The 16,356-nt window shown below is 39.7% G+C and overlaps 1 protein-coding gene across 1 annotated transcript in view; it reads left to right on the forward strand.

The window, feature by feature from the left end:
* The window catches only part of SIRT3 (sirtuin 3), a 64,529-nt gene extending 48,460 nt beyond the window's left edge, over positions 1-16,069 (forward strand). The window contains exons 5-8 of the mRNA XM_053720143.1: positions 12,683-12,783; positions 12,978-13,139; positions 15,058-15,261; positions 15,841-16,069. Coding sequence (XP_053576118.1) covers positions 12,683-12,783; positions 12,978-13,139; positions 15,058-15,261; positions 15,841-15,852 — 479 coding nt within the window. The 3' untranslated portion in view covers positions 15,853-16,069. The remainder of the gene's footprint in view (positions 1-12,682; positions 12,784-12,977; positions 13,140-15,057; positions 15,262-15,840) is intronic.
* Positions 16,070-16,356: the final 287 nt, after the last annotated feature.

The raw sequence follows: 16,356 nt of genomic DNA on the forward strand, positions 1-16,356 counted from the left end.
CTGACAAATGCTCATTCTGGAATGATGTAGGTGTCCCTACCTTGACGCAGGATCAACTGTCCTCTCTCAATGCCCCCATTCAGCCGCGGGAGGTAATAGACACCATTAAGCGCATTAAACTTGGCAAAGCGGCGGGACCTGACGGTCTCCCCGCAGAGTACTACAAAATTTTAGCTCCTGACATAGCCCCTACTTTGGCGACCCTTTTCTCTGAGTATCTCTCTGGGGCTTCTGTCCCCGACTCCAGATTTTCTGATGCGAACATCTGTGTCATACTCAAGCCTGATAGAGACCCCACGGTGCCCTCCTCTTACAGGCCGATCTCCCTACTAAATGGAGACTATAAATTACTAACTAAAATTCTGGCTAATAGGTTGGCAAAAGTCCTCCACTTTCTGGTGCACCCCGATCAAACAGGCTTCGTCAAGCATCGTTCCTCGGTACTCAATTTGAGGAAAACGCTTGCGGTCATTGACCACTATCACAGAGCCCAGGCATCCTCCATAGATACCCGACTGCCTGATGCTTGCCTTCTTGCAGTAGACGCTGAAAAGGCGTTTGACAGGGTGGAATGGGACCATCTCTATACAGCGCTGGCAAAATTTGGAATAACAGGGCATTTCCTCGAGGTCATACAAAGGCTGTACGACTCTCCCTCGGCATCCATAGTCATAAATAGTGGTTTGTCTCCTTCCTTCGAGCTGGGTAGGGGAACTAGGCAAGGTTGCCCACTGTCCCCGCTCCTATTTGATCTGGCAATTGAGCCTTTAGCCTGTTACATACGCCAACATTGTGCTGGCCTCCAGATCCACTCGCAACTCCTACACTTGTTTCTCTTTGCAGATGACTTGCTACTATATGTAAGCGATCCTGTCATAAACATACCTAAACTGCTGGACATCCTGTCAACCTTTGGTAGATTCACTGGCTATAAAATAAATATTGACAAATCGGAAGTGACATGGCTCCAAAATAATAAAAATAACACACTCAGCGACACGAATGTACATGTCACAACTGGGTCTTTTAAATATTTAGACATCCTGCTCCATGTCGACCCTATGCGCCTCTACAACCTCAATATTCCCAAAGTCATAGCTAGTACCCAGGCTCTTATCAAGGGTTGGAGGGGGCTCCCATTAACTTTACATGGTAGAATTCACCTCCTTAAAATGATCATCCTTCCAAAAATTTTATACCCCTTGCAGATGCTCCCTCTCCTGCTCCACAACAGAGACATTCAAAACATTTCTGCTACATTTGCTTCATTTGTTTGGAACCAGAAGAAACATAGGATTAGTAAAACTAAACTATCTATGTCAGTGAATGCGGGGGGCCTCAAGTTTCCCAATATAAAATGGTACAATTGGGCGACGTTGGCTAAACTGACCATAGGGTGGCTTACCAGATCTACCTACTTCAGCCCCGCTGTAGAACTCTATTTAATTGCACCCCTCAATGCGGCTTATCTGCCACATGCTAGGCTGTCGTCCCTCCCCTCCCACATTTCTCAAAACGTACTCTTTCGGGACCCCCTCAGAGCGTGGCACAGAATGTGCAGATTCTGGAAAATTGATCATGAAACCACCAAGTATTTACCTCTCCAAGGGAACCCCAAATTCATCCCGGGAAATATTCTACAAGGGCCTTCCAAATATGGGAGACCCTTGGCTTGACGTCTATCGCGCAACTTCTTAACCCCACTACACTTCAAATTCTACCTTTCCAGGCCCTGAGAGAGACACACAACATTCCACCGGGCACTATGTTTGCCTATTTTCAATGTAGACACTATGTTAAGGCCCTCATTACTACTAACCAGCTCACAAATACTAGTTCCTGCATAGATAGGCTATATCGTATTACACTACGAGGCTCACACTCCATTACCAATATATACAACGAGATAGTGACCCATTTGGAGCAACAGGCCCTACAGACAATACATGACAAATGGCAGGGAAGAAGGACAATATCTATCACTATGCCTGACCTAACTGATAGCTTCTCCAAGGTTCACACGGCCACTCTCTCAGCGTATTCGAGGGAAGCCCACACTAAACTTCTCCACCAGGCATACATCCTCCCGAAGCTTCGAGCTAAGATGATACCACAGGCAGTTGACAGCTGTAGTAAGTGCTCTTTCCCGTCCCCTGACATTATACACCTCCTTTGGGACTGTCCCAAACTTGTTGGACTGTGGGGTAAACTGAGCTACTGGTTACAAAGGGTTTTAGGCGATAGAGTAGCCTTGACGTCTACCAACATCATATTCTTACATAACTTCGAGGTTACACTGAAACACAGAAAATTCCTCTACTCTGTTATCCTCCTTGCTAGGAGACTAATTTTGCAATTCTGGGTATCTAGCAGGCCCCCCCCCCCTTTAGAAAGCTCCTACACGCCATACATAACCAAGTGCTTATAGAACAATCAGATGTACAGGGGGATTTAGAGAAAATAATTAAAGTCTTTATACATAAATGGGAACCCTACCTCTTACATGTACCCCCGCAGGTGCGAAATAGGATAATCTACCCCTTCCGCAACTCTTTGTTCATGTTGGAAGAAAATCTCCATGGCAGATGGTGCCTCCCTCCCTTACCCTCCACATCCTGAGAGTTATGCCTTATCTCCCTCTTGTGCTTAGACCTCATCTGACCTTATCACACTTGCCTTTTCTTCACCTGTGTGCCGGGGTGCGAGTACCCCCCCCCTCCCCACCCCTATCCCCTGGAGTGGATGGTTTGGTTAGGAGATTTCTCTCTCTTGTTTTGTGTTAAGTTAATGTTTGTTTAAATGTTTGTCATAATAGAAAAAGATGCTGGACTCTGTAGCAACGTGGAACGAATCTTGCTGTTAGCAGCATTTGCTTTTCAACTTCTGTTATGTAATAGTGACTCTCTGTATACTGTTTTCATGTTGTGGTGGAGCCAGTAATTATATAAATAAAGTTATTAAAAAAAAAAAAAAAGTATAGTATGCGCTAAAAAGTACTGGATTGCAAATTATATTTTGTGAAAGTAAATTGTTGTTTTTTTTATATTGCATTTTCTATGTGGATTATGAGAATGCAATGTAGACTTCAATTCTCCAAGAACTCCTGCTTGCCAGCTTGCTACTCACTATTGGTGTCAGTAGTTTTACCACTTCTGTGGAGGTTAAAGGGATATAGAAACAGTGCTCCTTTAGTAACAACAAATATGTCAAATCAAAGTAAACATAACAAAAAACATAATGAGACCTACTTATCAAGCCGTTAACTTTCTTGCATTCGACGGCACCAATACGCTCGCCTGATATCGCCTAACATCGCGGCCGCAGACCTGAATATGCTCTCCATATTTATGTAAAAAGCTGTCAAAAAGCCCCAAGTACGGGGCGATGAGCAGCGGACTGTTGCTAACTAACAGTCATCGATCTCGCTGCTATTCAGCTTTTTCCTAGTTTTATTTATATACTGTCACCAAACACTGCCACTATACTAAACTGTTTAACCCCTATTCCGCCGCTCCCCGACCCCGCCGCAACTAAATAAAGTTATTAACCCCTATCTCGCCGCTCCCTGAGCCCACCGCAACTCTAATAAACTTATTAACCCGTATTCCGCCGCTCCCCGATACCGCCGCAACTAACTAAATGTATTAACCCCTATCCCTCCACTCCCGGAGCCCACCACAACTCTAATAAAGATATTAACCCCTATCCCTCCGATCCCGGAGCCCACCGCAACTAAATAAATGTATTAACCCCTAAACCCCTGGCCTCCCACATCACTACCACTTACTAAACCTATTAACCCCTAAACTGCCAGCCCCCCACATCGCCATAAACTAAATTAACCTATTAACCCCTAAACCTAACAACCCGCTAACTTTATATTAAATATTAACTCATCCCTATCTTATAATAAATTAAAACTTACCTTTAGATTTAAATTAAACTATATTAAACTAATAATTAACCTACCCTAACTATTATACTAAAATTACATTAAACTACAAATTAAATTAACTAAATTACATATTTAAAAACCTAACCCTACTCAAATAATTTAAATCTACTATTAAAAATTACAAAGTTACAAAAAACTAACAACTAAGTTACACAAAATAACAAACACTAATGGCTAGATTACGAGTTTTGCGGTAAGAGCTGCTCGGTAATAACTTGCAAGTTATTGCATCGCTAACTTCCCTACAGCGCGGGCTGAAAAAAAGTCTAACACCTGCAAAAAAGCAGCGTAAAGCTCCGTAACGCAGCCCCATTGATTCCTATGGGGAAACTAAATTTATGTTTACACCTAACACCCTAACATGAACCCCGAGTCTAAATACCCCTAATCTTACACTTATTAACCCCTAATCTGCCACCCCTGACATCACTGACACCTACATTATACTTATTAACCCCTAATCTGCCGCTCCGGACATCGCCGCCACTATAATAAACATATTGACTACTAAATCGCTGCACTGCCGCATCACAAACACTAGTTAAATATTATTAACCCCTAATCTGCCGCCCCTAACATCGCCGCCACTATACTAAATTTATTAACCCCTAAACCTAAGTCTAACCCTAACACCCCCTAACTTAAATATAATTAAAATCTAAATAAAACCTACTATCATTACCTAAATAATTCCTTTTTAAAACTAAATACTTACTTACCTATAAAATAAACCCTAAGCTAGCTACAATATAACTAATAGTTACATTGTAGCTAGCTTAGGTTTTATTTTTATTTTACAGGCAAGTTTGTATTTATTTTAACTAGGTAGGATAGTTACTAAATAGTTATTAACTAATTACTAACTACCTAGCTAAAATAAATACAAATTTACCTGTAAAATAAAACCTAACCTGTCTTACACTAACACCTAACCTTACACTACAATTAAATAAATTACATAAATTAAATACAATTTACCTAAATTACAAAAAACAACAACACTAAATTACACAAAATAAAAAAATAAATTATCAGATATTTAAACTAATTACACCTAATCTAATAGCCCATTCAAAATTAAAAAAGCCCCCCAAAATAAAAAAACCCTAGCCTAAACTAAACTAGAACCCCTGCACAGACCAACCCCCCAAGTAAAAACCTAATCTAAAAAACCTAAGCTCCCCATTGCCCTGAAAAGGGCATTTAGATGGGCATTGCCCTTAAAAGGGCATTTAGCTCTTTTTCAATTGCCCAAACCCTAATCTAAAAATAAAACCTACCCAATAAACCCTTAAAAAAACCTAACACTAACCCCTGAAGATCCACTTACAGTTTCTGAAGACCCGACATCCATCCTCAACGAAGCGGCAGAAGTCCTCATTGAAGCCGGCAGAAGTCTTCATCCAAGCAGGCAGAAGTCTTCATCCAAGCCGACAGAAGTCTTCATCCACACGGCATCTTCTATCTTCATCCATCCGGCGCGGAGCGGCTCCATCTTCAAGACATTCGACGCAGAGCATCCTCTTCTTTCGACGTCTTCTTCAACAATGAAGGTTCCTTTAAATGACGTCATCCAAGATGGCATCCCTTAGATTCCAATTGGCTGATAGATTTCTTTCAGTCAATCGGAATTAAGGTTGAAAAAATCCTATTGGCTGTTGCAATCAGCCAATAGGATTGAGCTTTCATCCTATTGGCTGATCCAATCAGCCAATAGGATTGAGTTTGCATTCTATTGGCTGATTGGAATAGCCAATAGAACGCAAGCTCAATCCTATTGGCTGATTGGATCAGCCAATAGGATGAAAGCTCAATCCTATTGGCTGATTGCAACAGCCAATAGGATTTTTGCAACCTTAATTCTATCAGCCAATCGGAATCTAAGGGACGCCATCTTGGATGACGTCATTTAAAGGAAAACATCATTGTAAAGAAGACGTCAAAAGAAGAGGATGCTCCTCAAAGGATGTCTTGAAGATGGAGCAGCTCCTCGCCGGATGGATGAAGATAGAAGGTGCCGCCTGGATGAAGATAGAAGATGCCGTCTGGATAAAGACTTCTGCCCGGTTGGATGAAGACGTCGGCCCGCTTGGATGAGGAATTCTGCCGGCTTCGATGAGGACTTCTGCCGCTTCGTTGAAGATGGATGTCGGGTTTTCAGAAACTGTAAGTGGATCTTCGGGGGTTAGTGTTAGGTTTTTTTAAGGGTTTATTGGGTGGGTTTTAATTTTAGATTAGGGTTTGGGCAAGGAAAAAGAGCTAAATGCCCTTTTAAGGGCAATGCCCATCCAAATGCCCTTTTCAGGGCAATGGGGAACTTAGGTTTTTTAGATTAGGTTTTTATTTGGGGGGGTTGGTTGTGTGGGTGGTGGGTTTTACTAATGGGGGTATTTGTATTTTTATTTACAGGTAAAAGAGCTGATTTCTTTGGGGCAATGCCCCGCAAAAGGCCCTTTTAAGGGCCATTGGTAGTTTATTGTAGGCTAGGGTTTTTTTTTATTTTGGGGGGCTTTTTTATTTTCATAGGGCTCTTAGATTAGGTGTAATTAGTTTAAATATTTGATCATTTATTTTTTATTTTGTGTAACTTAGTGTTTTGTTTTTTTTGTAACTTAGTGTTTGTTATTTTGTGTAACTTAGTGTTTGTTATTTTTTTTTTATTTTAATTTTTTTATTGAGGAAAAATAAATGATTTACAGACATGAAATCAGATTACATTCTTCATAGTTACATGCATTTTCATAAGAACAGAAAAACAAAGTATAAAGCAAGATAGAGCATGTCTTCTTAACATGAACCTGTCAGTTACATAATAATGAACAAATAAAATCCTCATTTTTTAGTCCCTGACTCCCTTGTATAAACAAAGCAGACCACTCTTGGGTCTAATGAAAAAACTTGAGTGGTTAATTCAAGGGTTAATATATTAAATGTGTCCCAAAAGGACTGTACCAATCTCAGAACCAAAAAGGCAACCATAATGAAATGAATAAAATAAAGCGATTGTAGGCTAATGGCCCCAACTGAACTTGTAACTAATTAGTGTAAGTATAATAATTTGCTCAGTGAGCCATCACATAAATGGGGGGGGGGGGGGGTGTAGGACTGTACTACTGAATTATGGGTATAGATGCATTAGTAAAAATTGAGCATGTAGTTCTATTGATAATAACAAATTATCTAGCTGGGCTTATTTCCAGTTATAGGTATAACTGTGGTTGGCAGACCATATTATATGGTTAGTAAATAATAACAACAGTCTGCTTAGCATGTGAGGAATAAGAGTAAGAAGGTAGTTAGATAGGGAGGGCCATGTTCAGGGGTTTCAGTGAGGCATAAGCTAAGTCTTCCTCCTTATTACGTTTGTGAGAGTTGAGTAAGGTCTGCTCATAAGTGACATGTATTGTGCAAGAGGGATATAATATAGGAAATACAACATATAGAACCCCTGCACAGACCATAATTAAATATGTGATAAACGGAGGGTGAACCTAAATAAGGTATAGATTTAAATAACGGCTCTCCCATGATATAGTCAAATCTGACATAGTATAAACAGACCCACTTAAAACAGAGTACCCCCAGGGCCTGTTAAGGATAATTGAGCGACCAAGCAAAGTCAACAAATCTGGAAACTTATTTTACAAAGGATCTGGTAAAGTTTGCTAGCCCCCAGATTGTAGTTACCAGCGGAGACCATTCCCGTTGGGTATGTTATTGGCACTTAGAGTCTCTCCGACATCAGGCGCAATCGCCGTCATGAGGGCAAGATAGTCTCCAAAGGAATATACTTAGTCACAGAGAAACATATACCAGTTTCCAGTGCCTATGTGGTGCTGGGGCTTCAACCAATACCGGTCTTGTCGCTGTAAGTCACTGAAGGAGTATCAGTCAGATCCCCTGTGCTGTGAAAGACTCCAATAGCAGAAGTAGCATGGTGGTCTGCCAATCCACCGAGTAGAGTAAGTCGCCCCATTAGCCGTTCAGAGGACCAGATCCTATCCACATAGAGAACACCCATGCCCCGCTGCTTCTGGCTCATATCATACTGTTCTATCTCCTGGCATGTAGTGTTATCGCCAGACCAGTGTGTCTTTGCCGGTATAGATCGGTCCTCCAAATCTAGCCGTACTCTCCAAGGTTCACTCCTCTGGTCGGCCCCGGTTCTGAATGTTTTGTCATTCTCAACTGTGGAGCTAGGCTTTTGAAGTGTTCGGGAGTTTTCTCCTACAGTGCCGACCGGGTCAGCCGTATGGTTCTCCTCTGTTACTAGTGTAGATGTAAGGCTTATCAAGTCCTTATCAATAATTGCACACACGTACTGGAGCTCTGTAGGCTGCTGATCGACTTCATTAGCTGCATAGTAGGGTAATTGCATGTTAAAGCTATTAGAGATCAGATAGTGTTTGTTATTTTGTGTAACTTAGTGTTTGTTATGTTGTGTAACTTAGTTGTTAGTTTTTTGTAACTTTGTAATTTTTAATAGTAGATTTAAATTATTTGAGTAGGGTTAGCTTTTTAACTATATAATATATTTAATTTAATTTGTAGTTTAATGTAATTTTAGTACAATAGGGTAGGTTAATTATTAGTTTAATATAGTTTAATTTAAATCTAAAGGTAAGTTTTAATTTATTATAAGATAGGGATGAGGTAATATTTAATGTAAAGTTAAGGGGTTGTTAGGTTTAGGGGTTAATAGGTTAATTTAGTTTATGGCGATGTGGGGGGCTGGCAGTTTAGGGGTTAATAGGTTTAGTAAGTGGTAGTGATGTGGGAGGCCAGGGTTTTAGGGGTTAATAACATTATTTATTTGCGGTGGGCTCCAGGATCGGCGGGATAGGGGTTAAAACATTATTTAGGTGGCGGCAGGGTCCGGGAGCGGCAGGATAGGGGTTAATACTTTTATGTAGGTGGCGGCGGTGTTGGGGCGGCAGATTAGGGGTTAATAAGTATAATGTAGGTGTTGGCAGTGTCGGGGCAGCAGATCAGGGGTTAATAAGTATAATGTAGGTGGCGGTGGTGTTGGGGCGGCAGATTAGGGGTTAATAAGTATAATGTAGGTGGCGGCGGTGGCGGGGCGGCAGATTAGGGGTTAATAAGTATAATGTAGGTGGCGTCGGTGTAGGGGGCGGCAGATTAGGGGTGTTTAGACTCGGGGGTTATGTTAGGGTGTTAGGTGTAAACATAATTTTTATTCTCCCATAGGAATCAAAGGGATATCGGGCAGCAGCGAACATGAGCTTTCGCTGCTTTCAGACTCCCATTGATTCCTATGGCATCCGCGGCCTCCAGGGCGGCGGATTGAAAACCAGGTACGCTGGGCCGGAATAGTGGCGAGCGTACCTGTTAGATATTTGTTAACTAGCAAAAGTTTCAGATAGTGCCGAATTTGCATTCGGAACATCTGTAATGACGTAAGCATCGATCTGTGTCGGACTGAGACCGGCGGATCGTATGTTACGTCACAGATTTAAACTTTTGCCGGTCTGTAGGCTTTGATAAATAAGCGGAATCAGGCTTGCCACAATTACGATGCGAAATTCCAGCATATTTGCGGTTGATGGCTTGATAAATAAGCCTCAATGTGTTAAAAACAGCAAACAACTTACTTGTTTTCTTGCAAAATGAGAACTTAGAAAATCTTAGTTTAGCCACTGCCCTTGGGGAGATTGGAGAGCTGACATGTAGAGAACTCAAGTTGCATTCTGCCTCTTCTGAGCATGGGGAAAAAATCGACTTCCTGTTTCTTAAGCATTCAACTAAAAAATAATAGATTTATGACATCAAGCTGTATATGCCTTCCTGTAGAGAGTCCCGCCACCTTGTAGGGCTATGACAGGAAGTAATGAACACTGCACACATTAAGTTAAAAAAAAAAAGAAATAAAAGGTAAAACTTAAAAATTATGAATAATACATATTGAAATTATTTATATTAAAGGGACAGTCTACACCTTAGTCATCTTAAAGTCTTACCTTAGATTAAGCAGCAAATAGCCACCTGCACCACTTTCTATATCATGCAGTAGGAATGGCAAAAATGCTATTTTAAAATTAATATTGTTTGGCCACTTTGAAATGGCTGCCAAGATCCGTCCACTGATGACATCACGATCTGTGCTGCATCTAGGCACTTTACTGAAAAACATTGATAGTCTGTTGAATCCAACTAGTGAGCCTTTTGTGATTGGTCATATTCCCTCACGTCAACATCCACCGGCGTCGGCAGCGTGGGGGGCTCCATCAAAACACGACCACACCATGTTGCTATGGCAAGCAGCATCCGTGTTGTGACTAAAGTAATATACAAATATGGATTTGTCTTATTGTATCAAGATAGCCAAACATTGTCATTAAAAGGGCTAGATTATGAGTGGAACGCTATTTATCGCTCCCGCTCTCATGCTAACTCCGTTAGAAGTAAGGTTTTTGCGTGCATTGGGTAGCGCACATATTACAAGTTAAAAATAAAAAGTTTTCACACCAGCGCTAACCCTAGATGTGCAAAAAGCTGAACTTCGAATATCGTGGCAGAATCTGTCTAAAATCCATGGATCCAGAATATTGTTTCTCAGGGGTATCAAATCAGATTCAGAATAAGACCTCCCATGGGAAGATTCTTTCTAACCCATGTTCCAAAACACCCTTTAAAAGCTCAGGCATTTCTGAAATGTGTTTCAGATCTAGAACTCTTGGGGTTAATTGTCCCAGTTCCTCTTCAGGAACCAGGGTTGTGTATTTATTCAAATATTTTCATTGTCCCAAAGAAGGAAAATTCTTTCAGACCAATTTTGGGTCTGAAAACTTTAAATCGATTCTTTCAAGATGGTGACTATAAGGACTATTCTGCCTTTTGCTCAGCAAGGTCACTATATGTCCACAATAGATTTACAGGATGCTTATCTTTACATCCCAATCCACCCAGATCACTATTGTTTTCTGAGATTCTCTTTTCTAAACAAGCATTACCAATTTGTCACTCTTACATTTGGCCTAACAATAGCTCCGAGAATATTCTCAAAGGTTCTCGGTGCCCTTCTATCTGTAATCAGAGAACAGGGTATTGCGGTGTTTCCTTATTTGGATTAATCAATCTTTTAATTTAACAGAATCTCACACAAAACAACTATTGTTGTTTCTTCAAAAACATGGTTGGAGGATCAATTTACCAAAGAGTTTCTTGATTTCTCAGACAATGGTCACCTTTTTAGGTTTTCAGATAGATTCAGTATCCATGACTCTGAAAGACAAGAGATGAATATAACTGGTCTCAGCTTGTATAAACCTTCAGTCTCTATTATTCCCTTCAGTGGCTATGTGTATGGAAGTTTTAGGTCTTATGTTTGCAGCATCGGACAAGATCCCCTTTGCTCGTTTTCATATCTACAGCTTTGCATGTTGCACCAATGGTGCAGGGATTATACTCAGATATCACAACTGATATTCTTAAATCCCAACACTCAACTCTCTCTGACTTGGCCACTTTATTCTTCAAGGGGCCTCATTTGCGTGGCCTACCTGGTTTGTAAACACCACAAATTTTTGCCTAAAGTTGTGAATTCTAACAACATTAATAGGGAAATAATTGTACCTTCCTTATGACCTAATCCTAAGAATTCTACTGGAAGATCTTTACATTCTTGGAAAGATCGTTAGAGCATTGAAATACTATGTAGATGCTACTAAGGTTTTCAGACAGACTTCTAGTCTATTTGTTATTTTTAATGGTTCTAGAAAAGGCCAGAAAGCCTCTGCCATTTCTTTGGCGTCTTGGTTGAAACTTTTGATTCACAAAGCTTATGTGAAGGCGGGACAGTCTCCGCCTCAGAAAATTACAGCTCATTCTACAAGATCAGTTGCCACTTCTTGGACTTTCAAGAATGAGGCTTCAGTTGATCAAATTTACAAAGCGGCCACTTGCTCTTTGCCTACCTTTACTAAATGTTACCATTTTGATGTTTATGCTTCTTCAGAATCAGCTTTTGGTAGAAAGGCAGCTGTCTCAGTTTGATTCTAGTGCCTATAATTAGATTGTTTTATTTTAAAAAGACTTAAATATTATTTTTGGATTTAAATTTCTCTGTGAAAATAACTGTTTTTATTTTATCCCTCCCTTTATAGTTACTCGTGGACTTCCACATCTTGGGTAATATATCCCATCAGTAACAAGCTTGTGGACTCTCGCCATCTATATGAAAGAAAACTTAATTTATGTAAGAATGTACCTGATAAATTAATTTCTTTCATGGTGGCAAGAGTCCTCGAGGCCCACCCATTTTTTTTGTGTGTGGTTTTGATTTTGTTATATAAAACACATCTTTTTTCCTGCTTTTGCTCCTTATTCACCTCACCAACTTGGCTAAACATTAAACTGAGGTATGAGTGAGGTTGGAGGTGTATTTATAGGCATTTGAGCTTTGGGAAACTTTGCCCCCTTCTGGTAGGAATGTATATCCCATCAGTAACAAGCTTGTGGACTCTCGCCACCATGAAATAAATGAATTTATCAGGTAAGTTCTTACATAAATTATGTTTTTTTTAACAAAGGATACCAAGAGAATGAAGCAAATGAGATAAAAGAAGTAAATTGAAAAGTTGTTTAAAATTATAAGTTGTATCTGAATCATAAAACAAAATTTTTGTGTTTTATGTCCCTTTAATTATATAGTTTTATTTATCTCTAGTCTGTCTGGGATTTTACTTACATCTTGTGTTTGTGTTTCAGTGGCTGGAATCTCACCTGAAAAGCTGGTGGAAGCTCATGGTACCTTTTCATCTGCGACATGTACCAAGTGTCTTAAATCCTACCCAGGGGAAACCTTTGGTGTGAGTTATATAACTTCACAGCAGGCGACAGTGCTATGTATGTGCCGTTGGTGTCTTGGTCACATGATGAGGTTACGGAATTTTAGCTCATGCGCATAGTCTGTGATGTGCAATGATGATACATTTTCTGTTAGAGATACATATATTCGGATCACAGACCTCATGCTACATTTGTATTTACCTTTCATACATAGGATGCTGTGTTGGAGTTACGGGTTCCTTTATGTAAATCCTGTGGAGGATACATCAAGCCAGACATTGTGTTCTTTGGAGAGCAGCTGCCTCCTCGCTTTCTCCTGCACCTGACAGACTTTCCACGGGCAGATCTCCTGATTGTTATTGGGACGTCATTAGAGGTGAGAAATAGAAGGTTGTGACTGAGCTATACAGAGAGAGAAGGGAACGAGACAGATAAATTTAGACACACATAGATTTAAAATGAAAGAACACAGCATGTGACGTAGGTTTGGGATAAACATGCAAACATAAAGGGCTACATTACAAGTGGAACGCTAATTTATTTATTGCCGCCCGCAAACGGACAAATTTGTCTGTTCGTGGGCTCGCAATAAATGACCAGCCATTACATGTGGCTGGTAGCAATTAGCGCTTTTAAAATTAACCAGAGATCAGATCTCTGGTTAATTTTATAAATGTGCCCCAAATGCCCCCAAAATACAGTGTAGTGTATTTTATTAAAAAAATAAAAATTGTAGCATTTTTGTTTTTTAATAAACTTACTGCACTAGGCAGTATTTTGGGGGTAAAGTTTACGGGGGTGGGGTGTTAGAAAAAAAACAGCACTGAAAAGTGCCTTTACATTGCGGTCTATGGGAACTGTGTGTCCCCTGTAAATATATATGTATATGCTTATTTACATATATATTTATGTGTTAATTTCTGTATATACACATACATATATATGTATATAAGCATATACATATATATTTAATATTGCTGCCATCACTGCGCTTAGGTTCTGTGCTGTCTCTGACGGCATCAGAACAAGGCTCCCATTGGAGCCTATGGAAGCGCTCTCTCGTGAGCGCAGTGCTTCCTAGCAATGCGAACGCGAGCCCTGGGCTTAATTGTAATACCTGTACACATTAGCATCCATGAAAAAACAAACAGACCTTCTATTTTGGGGGCATTTAGGGCACTTTTAGAAAATTAACCAGAGATTGGATCTCTGGTTAATTTTCTGAGCGCTAATTGCTACCGCGAGCTTGCGGTAGCAGTAACCAGCCAGTTGTAATGGCTAGTTATTTATCGGATCCTGCAAACAGGCAAATTAGCGCTCCACTTGTAATCTAGTCCAATGTCAGCAATTTTATATTTCCGCATGTTTTTCACCTTCAATAGAGCGACAATTTGACCCAGTTTCTTTAATAACAAGTCACTTTGTTTACCCATCTGTTAAAACATACACATTTGTTAATTTACCGAATATTTTAGTAATATTACATCAAATTGCACATAAATATGTATTGCAGATGTTCCTAATATAACATGGAATAAGAAATGGTTACAAAACTAAAAAAAATCAATCAACACTAATAAAAATAAATATGAAATTAATATCAAAATTACGATTTTTGACCAATAGATCTAATAATTTGGTAACTTACTGTATAAAAATTCAGTGCTGTATGTTTTGGCAACATAATTACTGCTATAGCAATGATACTGGCATTGTGTGTAATTGCTGTATGTGTGTTATTGACATGCAGGGGAATTTTTGGGAAAAAATAAATAGTATGTTTCAAAAGCATCCAAGGAGGTTAAAAAGTGCTGCTTTGAGTTACACGGATACAAAAATAATAAAAATCAGTGCTGGTATTTAAGGATTTAAAGAAATACTGTTGTGTGTGTGTGTTACCCAAAGCCTTACTTATACCTTACACAGATTGAACTTACTTATACCTTACACAGATTGAACTTACTTATACCTTACACAGATTGAACTTACTTATACCTTACACAGATTGAACTTACTTATACCTTACACAGATTGAACTTACTTATACCTTACACAGATTGAACTTACTTATACCTTACACAGATTGAACTTACTTATACCTTACACAGATTGAACTTACTTATACCTTACACAAATTGAACTTACTTATACCTTACACAGATTGAACTTACTTATACCTTACACAGATTGAACTTACTTATACCTTACACAGATTGAATTTACTTATACCTTACACAGCAAAAGAGATGTGAAACCGGTTGACAGACAGTCGATGACTATTGTGCTTCTGACAGGTCGAACCCTTTGCTAGCCTGGTGTATGCAGTCAGCACATCCACTCCAAGACTGCTAATCAATCGGGAGCCAGTGGGACCGTTCTTGCATAATTCCCGGGGGATCAATGTGAGTGAACTCACAGAGGTGACTTCTGGCATCAGACGCTTTGTACAGTTCTTGGGGTGGGAGCGTGAGCTGGAAGAACTGGAGAAAGGCATCAAGGTAAGAGAACCATAAAGTTTATGTCACCGAGAAGATAACCCACAAGAATTTGTTCAACATGTGGCCAAGCGAGGCAGGTTATAAGCATATGTGACAGACCCTTCTGTCAGGACTGAAGGAGTTAATTGTGTTTAGCTAAGAAACTAATTTCTAAAGACAGGTTTTCTGGCCTCAGCTATTGTGTGCTATAATTACATTTAAGTAATAAACAGGCCATTGTTTAATCACCCTCAGAGAGCAGACGCTAGGTGATAAGACAAGCCAAATGTGTTTAAGTTGTTATCTGCCTAAGTAAAGTATTTAAGTAATGTAATTCTACTGTTTTCATAAAAGGGCGTCTTCCCCTTTTTATCTAAATGTACAAGAGTCTTTCAACCCCCCCATCTGGGGTCAAACCTGTATAAATACTAGGCATCTAGCCTTTAATAAATGTCATTCTGTTTTAAACCTGAAACTGGCTGGGTTGTGAATTGCTGATTCCCTATGCAGGACATTGTTCATCTGGTATTAACCCTTGGTACACTGTTGGTACCGTAACAGCATACATGTGTTAATAAGCTGAAATACCTCTATTTACAGGATGGTATCTGACCTGCTTACAGGGCCCTGGATATTAAAGGCAGACTGACGAGAAGAGAGATTGTATAAGGACCAGATAAAGAATATATAAGAATCACATAGGAATGGTATAGAATCCGTTAACAATCCTGGATCACAAATTGTTGATTTACATGTTGTAACTATTACCATTTTATATTGAGAAATCTGTAGAATACGTTAATATTAAAGTTAATATTTTTCTAAATGACATTTTTGTTTTTTTGTTTTACTTTGGTGTAAGCCATAACTAGTGTACAGCAGATGAAAACTGGGGCAATATCTGGTTCAGAATGAATTCTAACAGCACTGGATCTCCCCTAATGGTGCCATATTGTCAAGCCCAATTAACCCTAACCATACCAGAACTACTCCACAATTAACCTCAGCCACCCTATTGGTATTTACCCTGGCCCCACTACTGGTATTATTCATTGCTTTCTATTGTGCGTCTCCCCTTCTTTCAATATTAAGATAAAGTCTTCTGGTCAAAGGTAA

This window comes from Bombina bombina, chromosome 7 (assembly GCF_027579735.1).
Source record: "Bombina bombina isolate aBomBom1 chromosome 7, aBomBom1.pri, whole genome shotgun sequence".
In the NCBI taxonomy this organism is placed as follows: Eukaryota; Metazoa; Chordata; class Amphibia; order Anura; family Bombinatoridae; genus Bombina; species Bombina bombina.